This window comes from Anser cygnoides, chromosome 10 (genome assembly GCF_040182565.1).
Source record: "Anser cygnoides isolate HZ-2024a breed goose chromosome 10, Taihu_goose_T2T_genome, whole genome shotgun sequence".
Taxonomy (NCBI): domain Eukaryota; kingdom Metazoa; phylum Chordata; class Aves; order Anseriformes; family Anatidae; genus Anser; species Anser cygnoides.
The window spans coordinates 2,615,651-2,634,066 of NC_089882.1; the positions used below are offsets into that span (position 1 = coordinate 2,615,651).

At 51.6% G+C, this 18,416-nt stretch overlaps 1 protein-coding gene across 2 annotated transcripts in view; it reads left to right on the top strand.

Annotated features, from left to right (window-relative positions):
* PLXND1 (plexin D1) overlaps positions 1–18,416 on the top strand; it is an 80,893-nt gene that overhangs the window by 4,251 nt on the left and 58,226 nt on the right. Inside the window, exons 2-3 of one of the 2 annotated variants that reach the window (XM_048069321.2) lie at positions 14,710–14,886; positions 17,834–17,965. In XM_048069321.2, coding sequence (XP_047925278.2) covers positions 14,710–14,886; positions 17,834–17,965 — 309 coding nt within the window. The remainder of the gene's footprint in view (positions 1–14,709; positions 14,887–17,833; positions 17,966–18,416) is intronic. The other variant, XM_067002829.1, reaches the window with a different exon arrangement.

Below are 18,416 nucleotides of genomic sequence, written 5' to 3' on the forward strand. Positions count from 1 at the left end.
GAACGGGGCGATGGCAGGTCAGGCTCGTTACCTTCGGCGTGGTGGCAGGTGACACTGTGGGAGGTGGGCACCATGCGAGGGCTCGGACCCGGTGCCCAGAGTGCTCCCAGGCCGCTGCCGCCAGCCCTTGGCTCCAGCCGCGCCAGCCGCGTCTCGGGGCTGCCAGGACAGCCGGGGCAGCGGGAGCTGTGGCCACTGCGTCTCCCCAGGCTGGTGGCTGGGCCGATGTCTTGGGGGCACCCCGTCCCTGTCGTGGGAGCACTGACTTGCAATTAAGCACGTGCTTAATGACTTTGTGAGACATGGGGAAAGTGTGCAGGGGACCATGGTCTAGGTCAGCAGGTTGGTTGGTTGTTCTCGATGAGCGCCACCAAAAAGTCACTGCGGAGGTGGATAAGCAGAAGCAGCGTAGGGGAAGGAGGATGTTCCAGGGAAGGATTTGGTTTGGTTTGGTTCTTGATGGGCAGAGAGTGAGGAGGTGAGCTCTAGGTTTGGTTTCCCACAGCAAAAGTAGCTTTTTTGTAATTAATTTTATGTCAAATAGCAGGCTGTGTTTGTAACACATGCAGCTGAGATGAAATACCTGCCTGAAGTCACTGCCCTGTTTTTACTGCTACAAGCCTGGATCAAATTCGGACCTCAGCCTCCAGAATGGAGGAGGGTTGTAAGCTCTCTTCAGCAGCCTGTCTTTAACGTCAACAGCAGCAATGTGCTGACAGTGCTTACCGAAGCCTGTGGACACCGAGCGGGTTAACTTCATCTCTGAACTATTCTTCCCAGCCGGATTGTGGCCCGCTCGGTGTGAAGGGCAGCCCCGTGGCACAGCCGGAGCGTGGCGCAGCTGCCAGGAGCCAGCGCCCTTGTGAAAACCGGCCTGGGGAGGCCGAGCAGGGTGCCTGCAGCACCACAGGAGAGGAGGTGATGGCCAGTTCTCCACGCTGCCTCCCTGGGTGCCCCAGTGCAGGACAGCCTCATGGCACCCTCTGGCCATGGCTGGTGTCTGTGTGTTGCACCGTCTGCCTTTCTGGACAGGGAAACTGAGGCAGCTACCAGGCTGTTCTGGCTCCGTGGTCCCAGCTGTGGCAGCAGCAGAAGGGTAAGCGAATGTGGATGTCCAGGTGTCCCTGCAATCCTTCCTGCTGCGTGCCCAGATGCTCGCTGATGTAGGGGTCTGAGATCAACGTGGGATAAAATGCACTGCGTGGCCAGCCAGGACTCTTGAGGGAAGCCGAGCTGGTAAGCCTGCCCTGGTTTCACCAGGCTCCTTACTTGCCTTCTGTGGTTTTCCATGTCAAGCCCCATGCTCTCCTAAAAACTCCCTGAGAGATAATGAGAGAAAGCAGACTCATATTCCTTAGATTTAGATTTGCTACCCAGGGATCTGCATCACTCCTGGGAAATGTTTTGGGGTCTGCAACTCTAAAAAGGCTGAAAAACCCAATTGTTTTCTATGCTGAAAAACTTAGGCACAGCGGCATGGGATAATGATGCGTTTCAGCATTAATTCTCAAGTTTCTGGCTCTTGTGGCTTTGTGTCAGATCCTGCATGCTCATTGAACACAGTGCTTTGTGGCGTAATGATGAGATACCCACCAGTGAGTTTTACTATAACGGGCTGTTAAATAAAATGAACTCCTTGGGTAGACTGTATAAACAATTTCAGTATATGAATGCTTGTGCATGGAAATGTGGTTTGAAACCAGTAAGAAAATGTTCCCAAAGAAAAAAAACTCATATACACGTGGGAATATGACAAAGCAGCTACTCGCTGTCCAAGCACTGGGGCGTCTCTGTGGGATTGGGTTTTATAGGAGCTGAGTTACTTTGAAGTGCCGGTTTATACGAATTTAGAAATTCCAAACATGAAAATAAATGTGCTCTAACCTTACATCTACTCACATAAATCCAGAGGATTAGCCAAAGAAGGGAAATTGGGAATTTACATTTAACTTGTACATTAAGAATAAGGCAGGAATTCCTGCAGCAGACTTCATTTCTGCTTTTCACAGAAGGTGCTGCGTTGGAGGCGCTAGCACTCACCTGAAGAGGAGAACGCCCCGTTACTACAAAGTTAGTCGTATCAGTGACGTCTGTTTTAGTTCGGGGTGTTGCTTTACAAGACATCAGTGTCCCTTGCCTGTCAAGGTTTCCTCCCAAGCCTTCCTTGCCTGGGCAGCAAGTGGCCAGTCTGCCTGAGGGGCGGCTGCTGGGACCTCGGGTACCCAGGGGAGAGGCTCGGGCCAAAGCCTGAGCTTCGCTGAGATTTGGAGGACGTCAGGCTTGGACCCTGAGCTGGGTGCAGAGCACTTGCTCTGTCCCTCACCAGGTATTAGCTAGGCACGGCAGGTGTTAGCTATGTTTCCTTGGAAACTTAAGTCACTGTCAGCCTTTTACTGGGAATCAGGCACACACGGGCAGCTTGCAAATGTGGGACAGGAGCCGTGTGAATCTCGTCCTTCCAGGGAGGGGCTCGGCTCGGTGCTCCATGGGCTGAGTGTGCCTGGGGGCAGGCGAGTGCCCCCGCTCTTGGTGTGGGGCAGGGGTGTCCCTGGGGAGCCGAGGGCAGGGTGGGAACGTGCCCACGGGAGTCCCTGTGGCTCACACCTGCTTGCATCTCACGTGAAACAGGTCGCAAAGGGGAATCCAGTCAAAGTCACGGAAATGTCTGTGCCTGGAAACCAGAGGCTGTGTCTGCTTTAGGTGAGAGAACAGAAGATGGCTCCTGGCCTGCTTCTGAACCCTGGGGCCGGTGCTGCCGGCTGCTGCTGGCCCAGGCGGGATGGGAGCAGGGCACCCTGGCTGCGGGGAACCAGAGCCACCCCTGCAGGCTTCCAGAGAGCCACAGTCAGCCGCACAGGTATTGTTGTCCTTGATAAATAGAAACTCAGACTAATTTTGATCCATTGAGCTCATCAAATCTCCTGTAACTAAGTAATGGCTAAGGTGGAATACAGAAGAACCATTTTTGCCAAGTCCAGTGTTTTACGTGGAGGTACGATGTCAGCCACAGTTGCTGACTGTCACGGCCAGAGGGATGCTGGAGGAGTCTGGAGAGGTGATCGCACAGGCATATGAAGGTGGTGAGCACATCTCAGTTGTCCGTTCATTCAGGGGTTTCAAACCACTTGTGTTTGCAGAGCCCTGGATGTTTTCCAGGGCAGGTGTTGAGCTCACAGACAAATGTGAACCTGCTCCTCAGGAGATCCAACCAGTGCTAGCTTGGCTGTGAGGTCTTGGCGGGTGGAAGTGAAGGAATTGTGGCATCTCTTTTCTGATTTTTGAAAGTCTGTTTTATTGTGATTGAGACGGAAGATGAGCAGGGCTCAGGGCAGAGGTGAACAAGGCACCTGGAGACGTGGATAGGTGCCTGGGGATGCTATAAAAACACCTCGCTCAGCCTGCTTCTAAATCCCGCTAGGCATCTATTTAAACATGTAGGCAACTGCAAACTTGTGATATTCTGGTCTGATGACCTCTTCCAGCAAGCTGCTGGAAACATAATAAGTCTGAGCCCCTGGCTGTGGTAATTTAATGCAAACACAAGGCAAGCTGGAGCCAGCAGCAGTTGGAAACGATCAGTTACGAACACCTGAGTGCCATCGCACACTACCTACAGCAGCGTGGCTGGGAGTCCCAGCCCGGCCGGTGCCGCAGTGTGCGAGCTCGTGCCTTGCAGCCCCCGCAGCACCAGGGCTGCAGGCGTGGATGCGTGACCAGCCCTTTGCACTGTGGTCACAACACCAAGGAGGTGATGGACGGGGTAAAAGCTCTGGGCCACGGGGAAGAAACGTGGCTGATGTTTGAAGGCTTTTTTCCCCGCACTGTGCCCCTTGCACAAAGGGGAAGAGGAGCTGGGATGCAGGGTGCTGCTGCAGCCCTGCACACCTGTAGACATGCATCTCTTGTTGTGAACCTCAGGGCTGTGCACAGGTCTGTGCTTGGGGAGTGCTATTGCTCTCATTTCACGTGGGGGACATACGGTGGTAGACCACCCGATCTGTGCCTTGTCATTGATCGGATGGGCGGCAGTGCCAGGACTTGAGCCAAGGTCCCAGGTGCTGGGGTGCTGCTGTGCCACTGTTTTGGCAGGGCACAGTGTGGGAGGGGGATGACCCGACCAGGCACCTGCTGGAAGGATCTGCTTTGCTTTTTTCTGTCTTTATTTATTTATTTATTGATTTTGTAGGGTAGGTAAAGAAAATACTGCAGTCCTTGTTTTCTTCTCAAGTGGGGATCTAACACCTTGCAGCAAATGGAGGAGGTGGCAGACTGTCGACAGCAATCTCCAACTTGGGAGAGACCAGCAGAATTTATTGGCATTTTGGAGCAGAGGAGCAGTGCTGGTTCCCACATTTGGGCAGCAGCTCTGCCAGCAGCCATGGGGATGGCTTGCTCCGAGAGGGCCTGTATCAAAAAGAGCCTGGGTGAGCCCTTGTCAGACGTGGTGTGCGGATGAGACAAGCTGATCCCAAAGCCCGTGGTGATTTTGCCTCGTCACCCGCCAAGTGACAAGCAGGGCTTGTCCAGTGTGGGGAGTGCATGGAGACACCAAATGCAGACCTGTGCTGGGGGTGGGACTAGGACGTCCCCGGGACAGGGGATGCAGTGTCCTGTGGCAGCAGGAGTGCAGCGGTGGCTGTTTGTGCGTCGAGCAGGGCTGACCTGCAGCTGCCAGCCCTGTGCTTCCCTCTCCACTTGAGGACGTGTTGTTTTTCAGAGAAAGGGTGGATAAGGGTGAGCGTGGGTATTCAGGCTTTTTCCTTATTGTCTTGCTGGGGCCTCTTTCTGCTTTGTCCTTCTCGGAACGCAGCGTGATTGTGAGTAGCAGCAGTCTCATGGGGCTGGACTGGTTGCTGGAACAGGGCTGCACATTTTTTGAGCCCAAACTGTTAGAGGGTTGCTGGTCTCACGGGATTTCAGCAGCTTGAGTGTTATTAGTGGCATTGGAGCATTAATCTCTCAATTCTAACCCAGAAGCAAAATTGTCTAAAAGTCTGGATTTTACAAGATGTACCTCTGTTATTTGAAGGAAATTTGGAATTTGTGTTCCTGTTTCTGTCTCATCTCTGTTTAAAGTATTACGCTGCATCACACTCCTCGCTTCTGGAGCAAAAACCCTTCAGCTATTAGATTTTCATCCCACCGTCTGCTGACCGCTGCCAACATTTAACGGGTTGGGAGCTACTAGTGGCCAAAAGCCATCTCTGGTGGATAGTCTGATTAAAATGAGCCACTGAAAACCTGGTGTATTCTAGAAAATGTCTGCGTATGGAATTCTCTCTTTGGAAAGAGCTGGGAGAAGTTTATAGCATGATGATAGCACTCAGTGAGAAGGGTGAGGTTTGTTGTTTTTTAAATACTATACAAAATAGCAGTTTCCAGAGATGTTGGACTGTGACTCCCTGTCATCCTTTGTTATTTCTCATAGATCACGATTTTAACTGGAAGGTGCTGAAGTCATGTGCTGCTGCACGTGGTTCCCTGGGCAGCTGCGGGGTCTGCGCCGGGTGGCAGCGGGTTCAGGTGGGGCTTTGGGCAGTCGGTGTGGAGGGTCCTCACTTGGGAAGGAAACGGTAGCTGCCTCGATTCCCCTGTCCGGAAAGGCAGCTGGTGCAGCACACAGGCACTGGGGACGGACATCCACATCTGGAGAGCAGCTGACGCAGGTGGTGTCCCTGCTCTTGTCCTTGAGGATCCTGGGGAGGGGGGCGCGTGTCCCTGCGCAGCTCTCCTGGGGCAGCCCCCGGGGCAGCTCTGTGTCAGCACACCGCCCCCCCTGCGCTGAGGAGGGCTGCTCGGCCCCCCTTCAGCAAGGGGCTGAGGACAGGCTTCAAGCTTTGGGGAGAAACTGTAATTGTGATGCTAGTCCCTGGAGTCTCCTAGCTGTAATGTAACGTTGTGCTGAAATTTGGTGCCACGATGGGCTGCAAAATGTAGTGGGTCTTCCCAAATAGTTTTGGAAACATTGGCCCCTGCAAATCTTGAAGGCAGCAGAGAAAAATATAAAATGATAGAGAAAGAGGAAGCTTTCAATGCTTTGACCAAATAGGAGAGGTGATTGGTTGCTGAATCCAACAGGACCATTTATTTTAACAAATTTTGAAATCATTCTGCAGATTTTAATTTTCTAATTGGGGAAAAAAAAAAGTACAATAAAATAGGACGTCCAAAGAAGAAGTGAAGATATAAAATATGGGTAAGTAAATAAGCACAGTGCTTTCAGATAGAAGCCTGGAGAAAGTCTTTTGCTTCACACAGGTGCTGTTTGTGCGATTGCTTGCGTGTGAGTTCAAGGGCTGGCTGCAGGTCAGAAGATCCTGTGTCCAGACCTTGATCCTTTCTCACTTTCCATAGCCATCCACTCAAGTTATTACTTGGATTTCCTCAGTCCTAAAAATGAGGGCAGAGGTCTCTATCTCATGTACATTAGTGTCAAAAAAAGGTATGTTTGTGAGCAGCATGTGTCCCTTAAAGCATGGTTGTTATGCCTTGATCACTTGTATGTTCAGAGGGCTCGCTTAATGAGCAGAAAGACTTGCTCTAACCTTGCATGCCAAGCTCTCCAGCTGGCTGGGTGCCGGGAGCAGGTGGCGTTGCTTTTTCTGACCGCCCCTACCAAGACTTCTGAGCGCATGCTGCGCGTGGCAGCCCCTGCGGAGGACTCCTCGTCCGCATGCTGGTGTGGGAGTGATGCTGCGAGTCAGGGAAGCACCCAGGTTTTATTGAGGATGCATAAAAGAAGAACAGAATTCTGCTTATTATCTCATAGCTTAATTGATTTGGCAGAACTAATGAGGAAAATACAGGAAAATATTTACTATAAACTATGGCTAAATGAAGCAGATTTGAACTGACACATGCAAAAGACCAGTTGTGTTAGGTAAGAAGTTGTTACTCTAATGGATGCTTTTTTCAGCACGGTTGCACAGATGCCTTCAATGCACTTTGAAGATGTAAAGTGCTAAGTATTAGCAGTAGCAATAAGAAAAAAATAACCTCTGAAGATCGAGGAGCCAAACTGACTGTTCACCCAGGATTCCTTCTTGTGGGAAGGAGCTTGAATATTTTGAAATTGTGGTTACTGAAGCCAAAGCTAAGCATAAATGAGAAACACAGCTCGCGTGGTAGAAGGGGGCACTCTCCTCAGGAAAGAGCAGCTCAGAAAATACAGTCTGAATAAATCAGATGTCTTATTCCGAACAATTTCAATGGGGATGCTTCAGAGCATCCAGAATGCCCATGGAAGGAGGCACTGATAAATTCTCCTCTTTGTCCCTGCAGAACTGGTCAGAGGAATGGCGTTTCCAACAGGGGGGATTTAAAGGACAAACATACAAACTCTTGCTGCTCCAGTACTTGCTGTTTTGACTGTGACAACCCCTCTGGAGCCTGTTGTTCGTTAATCCTTCTGCCTGCCCATTCCAGGGGGATTTGATTGTATAATCTGAAGTATTGTATTTAATGCAGGATGAAGACCAGCATAATAAGCCTGACCAGTCTTCCTGGCAGCATGAAGGATATGCAATTTCAGTTAAAGGGCTGCATTTCTCTGCTTCGAGTGGTTCCCCGTTCAGTTGCTGGTGCTGCCCGTGGCTCTATCTCTGCAGGGTGCACGAGAGCAGGGGCACGGTGCTGAGTACCCCTGTGGGCGGGTGCAGGGCTGATGTGAGCAGTTTGATCTGAGCTGGCTCTGGCCATCAGCTGGTTGAAGGTCTCGGTCCATCTGTGCCTTTGCAGGCTCCCTTCTGAAACAGCTCCTCATTTGGGTTTGGGCAGTAGGTGGGCTCGGCTTGCTAGGTCAGCCCTAGTCCCATGTCCGGCTACAGATGCACAGCGTGCTTAGCCCAGCATTTTACAACAGATGAGCATTTCGGTCTTTGCTGGAAACTCCAGAAACTAGTGAAAGGCAGAACTAGTGATATGGGCACTCTGGGATGAACAGCAGCAAGGCCCTCACACACCTCTTGCTTCTGCTTGTAATGAATCCTGATTAATCCTTGTGCAACTGCTGAGCAGGTTTAAGGGGATGAAAAGTCCCAGGAGAATCACTTGTCTGCAGTGTTTGCTGCTGCTGGCCTTTCCTAATGGTGATTGTTACTGTGCTTGCTTGGTTTCACTCATTATTTGCTCTGCTTGCTTAATCTGAGGGACACTGGTCTGAATTCCTTGGTCGTTTCAATCAGGTGAGTTTCCCAGGGGAAACTGCGAAGAGTGAATGTCAGAAGCGGGAAGGAAAGAAAAGGGGTTGAGTCAAGAGTAGGGAGGGGGAAGAATGAGTTTTATAAGACAGGAAAAGAAAAGTTCTCCTGTAAAATAAAAATGAAGATAAGAGGCTGAAAAACTGCCAGGCATCAGGAACTCTGCAGAAGCCAAGGAGACGCTTTTTGGCGTGGGGGTGACATTTGTCTGCTGTGGAGGGGAGGAGCTGCTGAACTGATACAGTCATTTTTCTCTCTGTGCAACCGATGCATCTATTCTGCTGGATGCCGCTGGCTTTGGTACAGTGAATGCTCGTTTGTCAAGGGAATGGTGATTCATGGGGATTTGACAGAGGGAATCTGTTGATAGTTTTTTATAAGCAATTACTGCTATTCAGCAAGCCGTTAACTTTCCTGTCTCATGGCGGGAAGGCTGCCGCTGGGCAGGAGCAGTTCGGTGCTGGGCTGTGAGCAGCCGGTGCCAGCCTGGCTTTATTTGAGGCAGGGGAGAGCCTCACTTGTGTGCGCAGCGCGGCGGCCAGCCCAGCGCGACCTCCCCATTCTCGAGACGCGGGCTGAGAATGCAGCAGCAGAAGTGACATTCTGGTAAAACCTGGGGCAAAGCTGTCATTAGTCCCCTGCCCTGCTCCCGTCCGCCCTGCCAGGGGCAGCTTCATGGCAGTGTGATAAGAGCGCCTTTCCCTGCGATGTTTGGGATTTGTCCCCAAGCAGCGGTGGTGCCGGGGCCGTGGTGCTCCCGCTCGCACCCACGCTGGGTGGGAGGCAGCCGGGGAGCGCGGCTGCACGCAGTGGCTGCGGCTCCTGGGACATAAATAAACACGGAGGTCGGCAGAAGTGGTCCCGAGAGCCGTGTGAGTGGCCTCTCGCACACACTTCAGGCCCTTCAGGGTAACATCTGGGCAGATGCTATCTGCCGGCATCGGTGGGGTTGCGCCGGTTTACGGCACCAGGAATCTGCCCCCTGTGTCCGGACAGCGCTGGGCCGGGGCGGCCGCTGGTGCGGTGGTGCCATGCCCTGTGGCTCCCCGCGGGCGGGACGTGGTCCAGGTCACAGCTGAGAGCAGACAGATCCTTGTTTGGATAGCCCGTTAGTTGTGCTACGCTGGTGGCTAGCAGCGCAGCGTGGGCCAGGGCTGGCATTGTGCAAAACACAGCAGAAATGGCCGCTTCCTTGCTCAAGAAACTTGTAGTCTGAGTAAACAGCAAAAACAGGGTGCAAATGTAATTTTAAGCCTTTTATAAGGAAGTCTGCTGTGCAGTATGGGTGCTGATTGCTCAGTGTGGATGATTCTTGAGAAAAATGCAGCGAGATTGCATTTTTCAGTGGTGCTCAGCCTGAGTGCCTCAACTGGTCAAGAGTGCACATTGATTTGCCTCCCATTGCCTAAAAAACATGATGGGAAGTCAGAGGAGCTCTCTGATAATGCCCGCCTTTGCGGCAGCACTACAGTTAGAGACCGCTTACATCTCAAGTGCCTTAACAGTGGAGTCCTCTTCTAACGATGACATTTTCCTCCAGGCATCCTAAAAAGCCTGTTTTTGACAGCTCTGGTTGCAACACTCTGGCAGATAAACGCATGATTGTGTGTACAAACTGCTGGCAACACTGGGAGGGCTCCGAAATGAATAGGCTGTGCCTGGGGAGGGATTCTGTGGCCGAGTCTGGGTTCTGCCGGACACAGAAGGGGGCTTGTGCTTTCTGTTTTCATAATGCGACTGAGTCTGCTGGCCACCATCTCTCACTCTGCCCATTTTGTTATGGTGCTTGTGGAATATTTCCACATTGGTTTTTAGCTTCTCTCCTTGTTCAGCTTTGAATCCATGCCCTGCTATTCTCTTCGGACAATATCCAAATTATTTTCAATATTCTGTCTGCAGTCAGAGATTTCCCTGAGTCATACCTAAATGTTAATAAAAGCCTAATGGTTTATGTTAAGGAAGGCGGGAGATAAGGCTAGAGCCCTTTTATCACAGAACTTAATGGCCTGAAAATGTCAGTTGTGTGGGAGCAACTGCCAAATTTTGAGCCTATGAAGACGATTGCTAAGTCCCACAAATCAACAAGTTTGGAGCGGATTATCGGATACTGGCTATGTCATTTTCCCAGGACTCCAGGCATGTTAGGAGCCAACACTTTAATCCACTCTGATACGATGCATGAAAGGGGTGGGTTTGCTTTCCTCTCACTGCTGCACTGCAAAGCTTTCAGGCTCTCTGTAGTACAGTAAGGAAGAGCTTGCTTGCTGAAAGCAGAAGCTGCAGGGCTTCTTTCTGAACTGCAGCCTGGTTTTGATTCAGAAATAAACTCCCATCTTTGCTTAAGAACTATTTTTAAGGTCACAAAGACAGGATACAAAAATCAGTACATTTCATGGTTTTCCTGAGTGCTGCCTCACCACTCCTCTTCCTCCTTCTGTTTCCAGCAGACTTCCTTCCGAAACCGACATCCTGCGAGCCTGCCTCTGGGGCACAGCGCACAGGGCTGGGGGACTGGTAATGGAAATTCTGGTAAATTGCTTCTTCAGTTTGTGCCGTTCTAGGCCTGGGATAAAGGACTGAACTTGCACTGCGAAAGCAGCTGAACACTTGAGCTCTGATGTGGTTGGAAATGTTTCATCTCTGTCCCGTGTTGTCTTTCTGATCACACTCGGGTTAATCTGACTAACCCTCCTCTTAGGAGTTGCTCCTTGGTTTGGGTTCATTTGCCCCATTTTTGAAATTTTGTAGAAATACAAAGTACACCCTCCTTGTGAGCGTGTGGGACGGCAGCGCCGCTGCTCACTTTGTGCTGGTCTTGGGCTGTTGGCGGCTTGTGCCCGGGGCTGCTCCCCTGTACCCTGAGAGTGGCAGGGGCAAATGTGTTGGGTGCAGAAGGACCTGGTTCTAGGCCCCCCCTTCAATATTTCTGTGAGTTACTCAGTATCCGCAGCGTGTAGCAGAAGAATAATGGCAATGCAATAAATGCCCATAGGGTTGTTTTAAAATGCAAATGATAGAAAGGTACTGGTTTGGGAAGAAAAGTTTTATTTATGTCTTCCCCACTGCAGGGTAGGTCACTGTGGCTTAAGACGGAGCAAGATTTCACCCATTCTGTATCAAGAATGCCTTTCAGCACAACTTCTAAGTGAAATTTCCCAAGCTGCGGTGATTATCTGGAGTGATCGTCTGGTGCCTGCATAAGGATGTGACTTGGTCATATCCTGTTTACCCTAAAATGACAGAGTTAAAATATCTCCTCGGTGCTGTAGTTTACAGACAGAAGCAGCATATTGTGTCACCCCACCCTGGAGACCATGTGAGGGAAACACCATATGTCTCCTGCTTGTCCTTTGGAAGAGCTGATGTCATTTAAAGAAAGGTGTTTTAAAGGAAGGATGTATGTGACCAAAATAATGCCTGGCCTGCATTAGAACGGTTACATCCTGTTTACCATGAAAAACACTTTGCGTTTATATTGGGTCTGTAAAGCGTGATTTATAAACAGGCAGAGAGAGCAGATAAGGAGCTCCCATTGGCTTCAGCCATCTGTGGAAGGAAAGGCTTGTGCCCCGGGCTGGGGGAGGCCGGTGGAGGACCGACACCGCTGCCCCCAGGAGGCTCCTCTGAGCGTGCCTCCTGGTGCCCAGGCTGCCCCGCGCCTCAGCCTCCAGCAGGAGGGAGCCCTGGGAGCCTCGGTTCCTTGATGTTGGTAAAGAGCGGTGAAGTGGAGCTAGAGATAAGTGTCCCCAGAACAAATAAATAAAACCAAGTGCCTTTCTGAAGGTTTGTCTGTGAGTGGAAGGAACCATTAAATCAGAAAAATGAATGGCTTGCCATAGCGTGTGTGTAGCATAAAGAAATTGCGTTGCCCAGTTACACGGGAAACACGCACTTGAGAATTTGGGCTGCAGTTGGTTTTTTTGTTTGTTTGTTTGTTTTGTTTTGTTTTAAAAGAATGAAATACTGTGAAACTGCAAAATATGTTTAGCAAAGTCACTTGCATCCAGAACATTTGATCCTTTCATCTCACGCCTGTATAAACCAAGCCGCAGCTCCAAGTGTGTCGCCTCCTCTTGGCGCTGTCCTGAGCAGAGGCCCAGAGGCTGGCCTTGTCCTCCAAACCTGCGATCAGGAGCTGCTTCAGGTCCAGTGGCTTCAAACGAACTGAAGAGAGGGTAGAGCTGAATGCAGTCTGGTTCCGTTAGTGAAATAATACTGGTACTACAGGAATTGCGACACAAGACTGGTGCGCTCAGCCCAGGAAGGGAGGGATGTGCTAAACAGGCTGCTCATCAGCTTCTGTGTGGTAGAAGCATGTGGTCCGGTGTCCTAACAGATACAGCCTCAATCCCTGCATTTGTTCTGCTTAAATAGCACTCCCAAGTATTGTTTCGGAAGGGATATCCGTGGTACATCTGACTTCAGTAAGGCATAAAACATGCTTGGTGGCGGGGGTGTGGGTTGAGGTCCGTCAGCGGTCTCCTGCCTGACACGGTGTGCAAGTGCTTCCCACAGCCAGGGCCGTAATCGCCTCTGCTTTTAGGCTAGCACCAGTCTGCAAATACCTGCAGTTGTCGTCCTGTGTGCTGCATGCCAACACCCAGCGAGGGTGACAGCGCAATTGCGGCTTTTGAGATGAGCCTGAAATGACACTGCAGATGATGTGGTAATGGCCCTCGAAACATGCCCATCATTTGAACGGCGCCAGCTGCCCCCACAGCACTTCATAAAAGCTGCTGTGGGAGTGACAGCAGGTAAATTGTCGGCAGCAAGACTGTTGTGATGTTCAGACATTGTTGAATCCATCCACATTGTCTGAGAAGAAATTATAAGGAGAATCTCAGAGGATTCAGGGTGAGAGCGGTCGTAAATCTTGGGTGCGTCTCAGCAGGGAAGGAGAAATATGAAGCATCAGGCTAGTTTTTAAATGCTGCCGTCATGCAGTGGCGGTGCTAATTAATTTAGCACAGAATGGTCGTCTGTTGTCTTGCTGTGGGCCAAGTAAGCCAAATACCTGCTCACAGACTAGATCTAGGTGACGTAGAGGAGGAGTCCTTACATTTTTTCCTCTGTCATTGTTCTTTTGCACCTGTTAACGAATGGGAGCGGGAGCCTTGGTACCAGCCTGGACAGCTCTCACCAGCAGCTGGGCTTCTGCTGGAGCTGCAGCTCCTGGCTCGGGATATCTTCGGTTTAACTTTTTGTAATACAGCCAGCTCCTGCTCCCTCACAGCTTTGGGAGCAATTTGGCAAAAGAGACTGGAGGCAGATATTAAGGGTTTTGTGGTCTCATGTGCAGGGCACAGCTCGTACTTGCTCACCAGGGCATGGTGGGCTGCGAGCGGCTGCAGCCCATGGGGCCAGGCTGGGTGGTCGTGGTGGTTCCAGCATTTCTGGGACAAGTTTCACTGCTGCTGCTCTCCCCTCCGTGCCCCAGGCTGTGGGGACACCTCCATCGCTGATCTGCTCCTGCCTGGCTAGCAGCCTCCTGCCTTTTGTGTCTGCTGGCCTGATCCTGCTCCCAGGCTGCTCTCCTCGTGTCTCAGCCCATCAGTGGGCAGCGCCTGCAGTGAAGTGTTGCATGACTTGGCCAAGCATGTGAGGATCTGCCCAGTGGAAATTTTGCTGTTGACTCCAGCAGCAGCAAGATCGGAGCCTGGATTTACAGTCCTGAGGGTCTCCAGTGAGCCTGTCTTTTTTCCTCTCCCTTGGCTTTGTTCTCACTCATTTCCTCACTTGGTTGCAGGGAAATAATATTCTAACTTCTTTTACTTGATGAACCTTCCCTTCTCCTGCCCAGCTCGCAGCTGCCCGGCACAGCAGCGGTGCCCATGGGGTGGGGGCAGTGAGGCTGTGGCGGTGCCCCGGGAGCAGAGCGGGTGGCCATGTGCGGGGCTGGTCCCTGGCCGGCTGAGACCTCACCAGGGAGGGCCGGGGGCACGCAGAGCACAGGGAGGAGACCTCTCCCCGCCTCCTTCCCACCCCTGCTTGCCCCTGGACTTTGGTGCCTGGCCCCACAGGCTCCTCGCAGGATGTGGGCTGGGACAGGTGCCGGGGCAGGGTCTGGCTTCCCCTGGGCCGTGGGTAGGTGTGAGGTGGGCTCACGGGCAGCGTCCCCGTGTGTGGCACGGAAGCCCCATGCTGCTGTGGGCAACGGGACCCTGCCTGGCGGACGCCTGCCTGAGGTGCCTGTGTTGGACAACCCCAGCAGCCGTGCTGGTGCTGCCCTGCTCTTTCCTGCAGCAGGGCCAGAGCCCTCCATTGGCTTGTCCAAGGCAACCTGGCGAAGCCTGTTCCTTGGGCTTCATCAGGTCTGGCTCTGGCTCTGAGGACAGGCCTCGCAAGCACGAGGGAGGCTCCATCGTCGCTCCTGCCCCCAAATGGATCTGCATTTTCCCGTTGAATGGCTCGGCAGTGAGGCCTTTTCTTTGGGCTCAGAGGTTTGAGCCGTACTGGCGGAAGGCAGGACCTGGCCTGGTGCAGCCGCTAACGCACACGTGTGTCCCCACAGCTGCAGCCGGAGCAGCTGGACTGCGGAGCAGCGCACCTGCAGCACCCGCTGGCCATTGTGAACCCCATCACCGCCACCCCCGTGTTCACCTACAACGGCCTCACCGCGGTGGCGGTCGCCAGCGTCAATAACTACACCGTGGTGTTCCTGGGCACCGCCAGCGGAGGACTCCTGAAGGCAAGTGCAGGGTGCAGAGGCCGGGGGGACGGGGAGGGCCAGGGGCTGCCCCTGCCGATGTCCGTTGTTGGGTTTATCTAACACCTGCCTTCGTTTGGTGATAAAGAAGTAATTGGACCCTGCTGTGATCAGTACGGCGATATATGCTGCCTGGGGACTGGTGGCTGTTAATGACGGTTCTGCAAGCAGGATGTACTTGATGAAACCTGTGCTAGAAATGTTATTGTGCAGCATTTAATTATTAGCAGCTCTTCTAATAAATTCTCCCCATGAGCTGATGGCTTTTGAAGGCTCCATATAGACAGGGGAATCACTGAGCAATACTTTGCCAGTGCTGAGTCCAAAGCAGGTGTGAATCCAGGCATCTGATGGAGCTGAAGTATCTATTTTAAACAATGTGCCAAAGGCAGTGCAGAGCAAAGCAATGCCTGGAGCCAAGATGCAAGGCCGAGGTTTCAGTAACTTTAGCGCTTGAGGTCTGCCAAAGAAACTTTTGATTCCAGCCAGACTCAACAGTTTGGTGTATTCTGAGTGTCAAAAGTCCATAGAGAGAGGGGAGAGAAAGCCCTGGAGGAGAGAGATGGCTGATATCTGCTTTGTCTCAGCCTGGAGTAAGTAGTGCATAATATGGAATATTGGATCAAAATGCTTGGAGAAAAGAAAACTGATCCCATCTCTTCCCTTGCTTCCAAGTGCTCCCGGCAGAAACGTGGGAACAATCACAAAGCAACTTGCTGCTTTGATTTTTGCCTGAAGGGGCAAGTAATTCAGGAGGGTGGGAGGCGGCTGGCATCCTCGCCAGGTGCACTGCGCCGGGAGAGAGGCATATACCACACGCAGAGCTGCCCGTGTTCACACAGTATTAACAGCTCTGCTTCCATTACCATTTCAGAGAAAGCAGCCTTATCTACTGAACCTCCATTAGGGAGAGGCTCCTGGCTACCCTTCGCTGGGATAATTTGCTCAGATAGCTCTAATCTAATTCTACAACACAGCTGCATAACCAGAAGCCCTTTTACCTTCGGGGCTCCTTGTTATTTGGCACGGGATACAAGATACTTTGCGTGAGTTATCATTCAGATTTGCCTGAGAAAAGACAGCAAAGGGGCAGAAATAGTGCTCAACCGGCTCCTGCCAGCAGCAATTATGGCTGCCAGGGTATGGGGAATTAATCAGGTAGGCTGCAGACGGGCATCTCACGAGGGCCATTAACTGTGCCACATCCAGCAAAGTCATTAAAGGAAAAGCAGTGCTTGGAAGGCAGCGGCCGGCGTAAAGGTGTGGCAGGGTGTCCCATCCCTGAAGGAGGCGTGGGTGCAGCAGGGCTTGGCGTTCTGGCAAGCCACCCTGTCTGGAGTTATGAGTCTGTAGAAAGTGGTGCTGTGGTGGGATCACAGAACTCCAGCCACCCCGGCTGCAGCCACAAGCTGGGGACATGGTGTGGGCTGTCTGTGCTCTCACCTGTTCCCCCTGCTCTCATTAGCACCCGTGCAGCCCAGCTAGGGTGGTGGATGCATGTGCTTGGACAGACGGGCGTCCCCCGGCACGTCACTGGCCCAGCTCCAGTGGGAGGACCGGTGCTCTCTACACTGCTGCTGGGGCTCTCCCGGGGCTGTGCAGCTCCGTGTGGATCCGGGGGAAGTGTCCAAGTGGTCCGGGAGGCAGAGGGACCTAGGGACAGCACCTGGGAACAGCCAGGGGTTAGAGGAGAGCTCAGCAAGAAGAGAGAAAGAATCGCTGCAAAACTGAGGTGGAGGTCTCAGGGCTTGGTTCTTGCGTGTTGTGGGTGATCTCAGGCAAATTATTTATCTTCTGGATAGCCAGGTTTTAAAATAGGGATAATGATCATTCTCTTTTTCTACACAGCTGCTTGCAGTGCCTGCATACAACTTCTAGCACAGGGAAGCCCTGTGCATTGAGATTGTGTTAGCTATCTTACTAGGACATGTTGGTGCAGCTCTAATATAAGAATTAATTAATCCTGTGTTAATTAATTAATCTACACTTTAGAGAGAACAAGCACGCTTGGTCCTTACAATTATTGCCTCCCTTTGCTAGTAAAGAGGTAGGAATTTTCCTCTCTCCCTTTCTGTTTTAAGCTGAAAAGTGACTGTCACGCAAAATTGTGTAGCTCTATTGTTATTTCCTCTCAGCAATGCCACATTTAATTTGCTGAGTTTTCAAGTCAAATGCCAAGACATTCTGGGATCTGAAAGGCAGGCTGATGCTTTGCAGCCTCTTCCATCACTGCCAGCGGTTCAGCTGGTGATTCATGAGGCAAGGTAGGATTCAGTTCTCTTGCTGCAGCTGCTGTGGTCTCCTGGTGTTAGCAGGGATAAAAGCTTCTTCTGGCCGGGAATGACAACACTTATTTTTCAAATATACAGGGAGACGGGGATGCCATGTTATACAACCACGTTGCTGATTTTTGCTGTTTTTCATTAAACGTTGGAAATAAATGTTCTTTGTAACAAAAATGCACGTATGTATGTAATGAGGGCTGAAGGCTGATGCCACTTACATCAGGGTACAGCGAGAGCAGCACGGCTGTGGCGCGCTGGCGTTTCACCGACATGGGAACCGTCATGCAGCCATGTAGCCAAGCTGTGCAGTGGGTAGAGCCTTAGGGTAGAAGTTTTCCAGGCAGTCTCTTAAATAGAGGGCTTTAGACGGAGAGACCAAGGGGTGTGAGGTTTGCTCATCATGAGGTATTGCTCCTGGCTGTGGCATGGGCTTTCTGGACCATGTAGCGGCTTCCCTGTGCCACAGAGCTGGCTTTGCTATAAAGCTCTACATGTGCAGATTATAAAGCATTTAGAGATTTGCAGCACTCAAAAATGTGGAACGCCTTTAGATGCCATTTTGGTTCTTGTTTATAACTGAGGAAAAGTAACCTCCCCGTAGTGTTTGAAAAATGGTCTCAGTGAGTGGCTTCTTCTCACTACAGATTAACCTGGATAGCGCCATGAAGGTTGTCAGCAGGAGATCCATTTCGGTGGCTTACGGAGAGCCTGTCCACCCCATCATGCAGTTCGATCCTTCTGATTCCACCTTCCTCTATCTGATGACGTCCTATCAGGTGAGATCTGCAGTTCTTAGGAAAATCGTCCACTGAGCAAAGTGTGTTTCACCTAGCCTTTAGCATTAAGCTGAGAGCAAGAAGGAAATAAACAAACAATAAAATTTGCTGTAATGTTAATGGACAGAGCAAAGAAGCCGAGAGCTTTGACCGGTGTCGAGGAACATCTTGGACCTATCTGGGGCTGTGCCTGCTCCCCCGGCCCGGGCAGCAGTCTGCCGGCGGGCAGCTCGTCAGGAGCCCTCCGGCTTCCCCGTGCCTCCCGCCCGCCGTTCTGAGCAGCGGCTGTTTTGGGCCTCTGTGGCCTCAAGCTGGGCAGTGGGCTGCAGTTGAGTTATGGTGTGCCAGCCTTATTTTTAGAGCAATATGAATTTAAATGCACACAACCTTTTTCCCTGCCGTGCAATGGTTTGCTGGAGTCTGGGGCAGGCAAGATTCCCATTATCCGCAT